Below are 8,730 nucleotides of genomic sequence, written 5' to 3' on the forward strand. Positions count from 1 at the left end.
GTACATAGTTTTCAACAATCTTTCTCCAGTATTTTGTTATATATATCCGTATTCACCTGCATATTATCACTTACCAATAAATTTTTCCAATCATGTTCAATTCTTCATTCATTACTGACCATTTTATATTTTTACCATAAAAATTATAATTTCCATAACCTTCCCATCGTTTTGTGCTTTATTTTTTTCTGCGTTCACTTGCTTTGGAATGGACTATTAATTCTATGACATTGTGGTCTGAAATTCCCGTGTTATACACTATTATTTCTTTAACATATTTCACCTCATTCACCAATACTAAATCTAGGATACTGTCCTTCCTTGTTGGAATGCGGTTTATTTGTCGCATGTTATGTTCTAATACAATATCTTGAAGCTTTTATTACTGGCTCTTATCTTCTGCGTTACTATTACTATCCAATCCACGAAAGTAAAATTAAAATCTCCGGATAGGAGTATATTCCAGTCTTTATGGTTACTACATATATCTTCTATTTTTTTTTCTATTATTAAGTGAAACTCCTTAGTATTTGGAGGTCTGTAGACTACAATATTCACTAATTTTTTATATTCAAATTATACCGCAATCAATTCCACTTCTGTGTTGATGTATTTTTCACAGACTTTTCCTTGATTCATGTCTCTTCCATATATTGCCGTTCCCCTTGATTCCTATTGTTCTGTCTGATCTATATGTTTGGGAACCCTTTATCTGGTCGTCACGACCAGTCTCTTGGGAATACCATGTTTCACTTATATTTAACATATTTATTCATTCAATTTCGGTTAGTTCTTCTAAAAACTCTATTTTCCTTTAAGAGTTACTCGTGACTGTACCCTGTGCGTTCATCACTATTATGGTTTGTGTTTCATCCGCATTATTTAATATTGGTAATGATATAGATTCTCCCATGCTTCTTTCCTGTTCTGATATGATGTTTTTTTCTTCATTTTCAGGAATTATGAAATTAAAAAATCCAACTTTTCTACTTTATTTGCTCTTTCGCCTTCATATTTATTTTTGTGTGTATACTTGTAATTATCCCCATATCTGCACCAACCCCTGGCATTATAGCTGCATTATTTGTAGTTGAGCTCTAATTGTGCCTATTTGGGTTGAAAGGATTTCATATCTTGGGGTCTTTTGTGCATAGCGCAGTATATACTTGGCTAGTTTTTTTGCTTCTTTGTTTGTTTAATTTTGCTCTCATTTTTCTTTTCTGTTTGCTGACTTTTCTGACTTTCATTCATAGTTGCAGGATGCATATATCGACATATATTGTTGAATTTCCATACTCTTCCTTATTTTAGATTTTCGCATATTTTTGGATGGAGATCTCTGCATTCGTCTCCATATCCGTCTATATATGCACATTTACCATATATTTCATAATAATGGATATCTTTGGATGCTTTTAGTGGCATCTTTCGACAAATCTGCCATTCCCTCTTTTCAGTGAATTGCTGACTATGTCTTAATTTTCATTTTTTTCTTGTTCTTGCTCTCCCCTGAAAGTATGTAGGTCTGGGTAGAGTCTCTTGGGTCTATTATTTGTTTTCTTAGGATATTCTATTTCTACCTATGTTGAATAGCATCATATGTTATATCAATTATTTCCTCTGCATCCTTACATTTATCCTGTTCATTTTTCTTTTCTTCTTCTTCTTCTTCTTCTTCTTCTCCTTCAACTAATTTCAGATTCAGTCTCGACTTAATTATATTTTCTATCCATACTAAGCATGTTGAGTAGAATACTATTGTGTCTTTAGTACTTATTTTTCGTTGCACTTTAGCACAATTAGGATGTGTTGGTACTTGACATACATAGCATTTCCTTAATAATTGTTGCGGGTTAAGAAAACTGTAACATATCTTACACGTAATGCACCATTTTGGCATTCTTTTTCCCAATGCATCAATCAGCACATTCACCATATTTGAATTTTTATTGTTCTTGAATGGAATGTGCTGATTGATGTAAACTTTCTTTATAAGTCTCTTTATTACATGGATATTCTATAGAATTTCTTCGATTATTTTGATGACGTTTTCCGCAGACTTGCTCCAGTTTGTTGGATCATATTGTTTCAAAATGTTTTAGAATATTTTTCCGTCACACTAGTTTGAGCTATTTGTGACCTCTGTTACCAGTATATCTAGTTCTTGTTGTGCCAACTCATGGAAATTACTCTTGCTAGAGAGTTATTGGGTCGTTTGACTGGGCAGACAGTAATACATTGGCTCCTTCTGTCTGGTTATGGCTCATTTTCCCTTTGCCTACACACACTAATAGGTCTAGCCAATTTTTTACACATTCTCCTCTTTCCTCATACACCTGACCACACTAAGATTACAAAATAATTCTTCGTTGCACAAGGTGTTAACTACTTTACTGAAATTGTTCAGTGGCTACTTTCCTCTTGATAAGGGTACCAGCCACCAATTGAGATACTATCGCTAGAGAGTTATTGGATCCTTTGACTAGCTAGACAGTAATACATTGGCTACCTCTCTCTGGTAATGGCTAATTTTTCCTTTGCCTATACATACACGGAAGATTCTGACCTATTCTTTATACATTCTACTCTGTCCTCATACAACTGATAAAACTAAGATTACTAAATAATTCTTCTTTGTACAAGGAATTAACTAATGCACTGAAATTGTTCAGTGGCTACTTTCCTCTTGGTATGGGGAGAAAAGACTCTTTAGCTATGGTAAGCAACTCTTCTATGAGGACACTCCAAATCTAACTATTGTTCGCTAGTCTTGGTTAGTGCCATAGCCTCTGTACCATGGTCTCCTACTGTGTTGGGTTAGAGTTCTCTTGCTTGAGGGTACACTCGGGCGCACTTTTCTATCTCGTTTCGCTTCCTATCGTGTTTCAAGTTTTTATAGGTTATCTATGAAATATCTAATCTAATGTTGTTACTATTCCTTAAATATTTATTTTGAGTGTTCATTATTTCACTTGTCGTCTATATAATTAAAATTTTCTTTCCTCCCTTGTCCTTTTCTCCTTGTTGGAGCCCCTGGGCTTATAGCATTTAGCTTTCCCATCTAGATCATTTAGTAGCAGTTCATTCACAAGTGTATCAAAAACAGCACTGAGATCAGAGCAGTATCAAGATTTCACATTTATTTCCATCCATAATTTTTAGCATATCATTTACAACAGAGCAGGTTGCTGTCTCCGTAGAGTATAGCTTTCTGTAAGCAGATTGGTTGTCAGGCAAAACTTCTATTACTTTTAAGTGGGTGACTAGTTGTTCAAGAATTACATATTCAAACTCTTTTGAGACTAAGGATAGCGTTGAAAGAGGTCTTTATGAGGTTCTTTTTTGGTAGTCCAGTACATTTTTCAGAACTGGTGTGATTATAGCCATTTTCTCAGATTTAGGAAACTTACATTCATCAATGCTTGCATTTGTTATTTTCATTATTATTTCGGATAGACTAGAAAAGTCTCTCTCTCCATTTACTTCAGATATTGGCATAGGATCGGTCGCGGAATTTGTTTTCTTTGCTCTCTTGATAATTCTGGTGATGTCATCTTGTGTTATGTTGGTAAATTGTATTAATTTTGTTTGTGTGCCTGGTGTCTCATTAATCTGATGTTGACTATTTACTAATGACCTGGCTATGTTTTCTATTTTGTTTTTAAAGAATACTAGAAAATTATTTGCTACTTCCGGGTCTCTGTATCCATCAGGTAGCTTTTTTTTATTTCCCATTATACCATTCATGCCACGATATAAATTATTTATGTCTGTTGCTGCTTGGAGGATCTTTCTCTTATAGTATTCACTTTTTTTTCCTTCTTAGTAGGTAGTTATATTAACACGAAGCAGTTTTGTACTCTTCCCTAAAGTACTTTCAGTTTTTAACTTATTCCACTTTCTTTCTTTACGTCTATTTCCCTCTTTTTTACCAAAGTCTCTCCATGAAACCAAGGAGGTTGGTCTTTTACGGTTATAGTCTTTTCCATCGGTGGACACATGGTATCATATTCACTTTTACTCACTTTATTATATGTGGTCATAAGACAGTTAACACACTTTGCTCCAAACAGACGTTGGTCATCATGATCACAGGGAATGTTGAAAACATCATTTATTTTTTTTGTAACTTTTTCAATAAATACAGTAGGAGAAAAAATTTGATTTATGTCCAAAGCTCATTTTTTTTTTACTAGAGGTAGGAGTTTCAAACAGGTTGTTATTCTAACTATATTTACTCAAAAGAATCCAAAATAGTAAACATAGAATCTTCAATAAATATGGAAACCTAAACTTACCCTAATTTGGTTTACATATTACCAGGTTCTTTAACAGATTTTCAAGGATTCTTTTCTGTTCCTATCATTCAATAAATAGAGACATTGCGTTGTGTTTAAATCATTATTTGACCAGGAATAAAAATATTCACATTTAATACTAACCTTAACTATTCATTGTAACATTTCCTATCCGGCAACCCAAAGTACAGTCTTATTTTACAAATGTTCGTCATTAACGATATCTAACGTGCATGCATGCCCTTCAATATCACTAACATAACAAAACACTTATAAAACCTTGACTTAGCTTTAATCCATGATGGTTAGAACTCTCTTGGTGGTGTGTTAATTTCTCCCTCCCCCATTGAGATACCGCAGAGTCACCATGACCCAATTCATAACAGAGCTATATCGGTACTAACTAGTATTGCGTTACATTACTCAAAGACGACTGAGATCCACGCATGCGCGACCCGCATTTGTCAAAACAAACTTTAACAACTCGTTAACGATTGCTTAGAGTCAAACAACTATTTAATATATATTGCCTTACAAAAAACTTCGACAAAAAGAAATATTATATTATTACAAAATAATTTTATACAACAATTATAATTTTCTACGCATCTCACATTGCATAATGTTCATAATATTTCCCTTACAAAATAAAAGATAAATGACTGTTTACTGGTCTTTATAAATACACTATTGGGATTTCATCGTAAGTCACGATACACTCCCAGCAAACAGAAACAATATTTACAGTTATAATTGTCCCGCTTGAATGTGGGCTCTTCTCGCCGGTCGGGTGCCTTTGTTATCAGTTTCTCAGATATGACAACATCAGTCTCTTGCCATAATTCCAAAGGATATAGTTTGACAACAGGTCTCATTACTTGACCTCGTGGAGTTTTTAAAGTAACCACGCTCAAGACATCATCCCTTCCCACGTGTAATTTGACAATTTGGCCAAGTTTCCAACGCCCTCTCGGTCCTTCATCGTGTATCAAATAACATCTCCCATTTTGGGCTAAGATTTGTGTCTGATTCCTACCCGATGAGGTTCTCTGAGAGAAGTTAAATATTCTCTCTCCCACCTTTTCCACAGGTCATCACATTTTTTTGTAATGTACAAAAATCGCTTTCCAACGTCCTTATTTCCACCATACAGAGGGTCCTTAGTTTCATCTTTCCAATCTATGACTTCCCTTGGGAAAGATCTCAATCTACGTCCTAAAATCAAATGATTGGGCGCCAGAATATCCAACTGGTCTAGATCTCCCGAAGTATAACTTAAGGGTCTGTCATTAATAATTGCTTCAAGTTCAGTCACAACACAGGAAAGTTCACTAAAGCTGAGAAAGACCTGACCTATTACTTTCTTTAGACATGTTTTCAAAAGCCCAACCAATCTTTCCCATATAGCTCCAAAACAAGGTGCTCTGGCTGGTATGAACTTCCATTTACATTCGATAGCATTCAGGTGTTCTTGTACTAAGGAACTTTCTGCCATGTTTTTCAAATAAACTGATGTCGATACAAAGGTAGTAGCATTGCCACTTAGCATTAAAGAAGGAAATCCCCGATGGCTACAAAACTTTCGGAACACCATAAGAAACGAATCGCAGGACAGATCTTTTACTAATTCGATATGGATTCCTCTAGTAACTGGACAAGTAAACAACAAAATATAGGCTTTTTCAGGATTTTGCTGTTTCTCCTTGGTTAACAACGCTCCTGTATAATCTACCCCCATAACGCTAAAGGGTTGTTTTCTCTGCACCCGAAATTCTGGTAATGGTGGAGCAATATTTACACGGTTGGGTCTCCTTTGTGTTTTCTTACAGATTATACAATGATGAATTACACTTTTGGATAATTGGCGAAGCTGTTGGACCCAATAATCCTGTCTCACACTTGCCACGGTTGCATTTACTCCCATGTGAGCTTGTAAACAGTTACGCTCTCTTACTCTCAATTTTGTGAGAAAACAACTTTTCGGCAGTAAGATTGGGAATTTTATTTCCGCCGCCTGTGCGACATGTTCCAATCTTCTTCTGCATCCTATAATTCCTTCTTCCAATAAGAGATTCAATTGTACTAATAAGGTCAATTTTGAGACTTTACCCCCTGTTTCCAAAGCTTTATATTCTTCCAGAAAGTATTCCTTTTGTAAGAGGATAATCATTTTATTTTTAGCTTGTTGAAGTTCTTCCAGGGTTAAACTTCCAATTTTTCTACAGCCAGTTGATTTGCAATTGTGAATAAATCGCCTAATCCAAGCTATATTTTTACAAAATTTATCCTCTCTACTAAATCTTTCCCAGTTCAGCAGATGGGTTTTTTCACTGTTCCCTACAAGATGGACTTGAATAACTTCATCCTGTGCTTGTGCTTCTTTCACCCATGTCCTGTGAATAGGATATGTGTGGTTTTCTGATTTTAACCAGGGAGGTCCCTCCCACCAAAGGGAGTTATTTCTTACTTCTTCTGCCCTTTTTCCTCTAGTAATCCAGTCGCTAGGGTTTTCTGAAGATGGGACGTAAGAAAAGACGATCCCTGTAGTTATAGAGTTAATTTCCAATACTCCATTTTTGACAAATACTGGCAAATTATTCTTTGTCACTAACCATCCCAGGGCAACTTTACTATCGGTACAAATTATTATTTTCTCAAATTTATTTTCTTCAAAAGTTTCAACTATAAATTCACACAATCTTGCACCTAACAACAAAGCCATTAATTCTAATTTAGGTACAGTCAACTCTTTAATGGGTGCTACTCTACCCTTTGCCATAATCAGAGACGAAGTTTTACCACTTGCTCGATAGGCCACACAACCATAAGCTGTTATGCTAGCATCACAGAAAATGTGGAGATAATCCGTTTTCTTCAGATTAGTGCCTCTGGAGAAGGAAATACTGAGACTTTTCTCTAAGTCTTTGGACAACTCATTCCACTGTTCTAATAAAGGAACTGAAAGTAGATCATCCCATTTCAACTGCTGTTTCCACAAATCCTGTAAAGATATTCTAGCTCGTATTTTAATAGGGATAAGCATTCATAAAGGATCATAAATTTGGGCAATTGCACTTAGAATTTCGCGTTTTGTTTGACCGGTCTTAAGATGATTAAGTGTAATTGTTAGTTTATCATCAGAGATGTTCCAATTTAGGCCTAAGACTTTATAGGTTTGCTTCTCTTCTGATTTTATGTGATAAGCACCCGCAATAGTATTCAAAAGATCACTATTACTAGTCCATTCCCTTAAATACAAGTGCGCCTGTGCAAATATTTTGTTTGTGCCAAAAAATAAGTTTATCAATTCATCCTCATTGTTAGAGGTAAATTGAAGGTTGTCCACATATAATCCCCTTCTCATCATATCCACCATTTCAGTATAACTCGTATCTTTTCTCACGGCTGCCAGATGTGATTTGATAGTGGCATTCAACAGAAACGGAGAACACGTAGCCCCAAACAATATCACCCAAACCTATATATGATTAATTCGCTCTTTGGATCCGTTGGGTCTTGCAACCACAAAAACCGTGTGTAATTGCGGTCTTCTTCTCTCAATTGCACCATAAGAAACCCTTTTTCTATATCACTAATACAGGCGTAGTTGTTAGTTCAGAACTGCAATAAGACTTTGAGCAAATCTGTCGTAATATGTGGTCCAGTCCACAGACAGTCATAAAGGCTCAACCCATTTTTACCTTGTCTCCAGGAACAGTCAAAAACTATTCTGATTGGAGTGGTGGCACTATCTTTCTGTACACTATGATGTGCTAGATAATGACAATTTTCAACTGCATTGTTTTTATCTACCCTTTCAATGAACCCCCTATCCTCCTGATCCTTCAGGATTTTCTGATAGTGGTTCAGAAAGGCTTCATCCTTCTGAAATTTTGCACACTGTTGCTTAACCCGGCCCAACGCCATGCCAAAATTGGATGGAAGCCTTGACTTATTAGACTTCCATGGTAAGGCCACAACATATTGCTTCTCCATTTAAGAATATACAATGGTACTTTCAAAGTCTTCTAGAACCTTTCTATCATGTTCTTTCAATTCATTGCAGTCAATACCCACTTTATCTAAATTCCACAAAATATCCAAATCATTCTTTATATCACTATCAAATTTAGGAGTAGCTTCAATTACTTCCTCGTTAGTTGCTAGCTTTAACACAGTTACCTGGGTTTCCTGCACTGGAGGGGCATTACAGGACCCTGTCACAACATATCCAAATATGGTAGGTAACAATACCAATTTTCCAGCTTTTCTGAATCCGGGGTGTAATATGTTATAGACATTATCAACGCCTACCAACATATCAATGGGTGCTTGTTTGTCCACAGGCAGATCGAAATCCTTGTCCGCTAGACAAATTTTGGTTTTACACAACTTTTTCAAATTTCGTTTAACGTTGAATTTCATAGTATAC

The 8,730-nt window shown here is 35.6% G+C and overlaps 1 protein-coding gene across 1 annotated transcript; it reads right to left on the reverse strand.

Annotated features, from left to right (window-relative positions):
• Window positions 1–5,310: 5,310 nt before the first annotated feature.
• LOC137617410 (uncharacterized) lies at window positions 5,311–8,294 on the reverse strand. The gene is made up of 3 exons (XM_068347440.1): window positions 8,112–8,294; window positions 7,068–7,299; window positions 5,311–6,839 (listed from the first exon to the last, which is right to left on the reverse strand). The coding sequence occupies exons 1-3, from the start codon at window positions 8,292–8,294 to the stop codon at window positions 5,311–5,313; spliced, it is 1,944 nt and encodes a 647-aa protein (XP_068203541.1).
• Window positions 8,295–8,730: the final 436 nt, after the last annotated feature.

Source organism: Palaemon carinicauda, chromosome 23, assembly GCF_036898095.1.
Source record: "Palaemon carinicauda isolate YSFRI2023 chromosome 23, ASM3689809v2, whole genome shotgun sequence".
Lineage (NCBI taxonomy): Eukaryota > Metazoa > Arthropoda > Malacostraca > Decapoda > Palaemonidae > Palaemon > Palaemon carinicauda.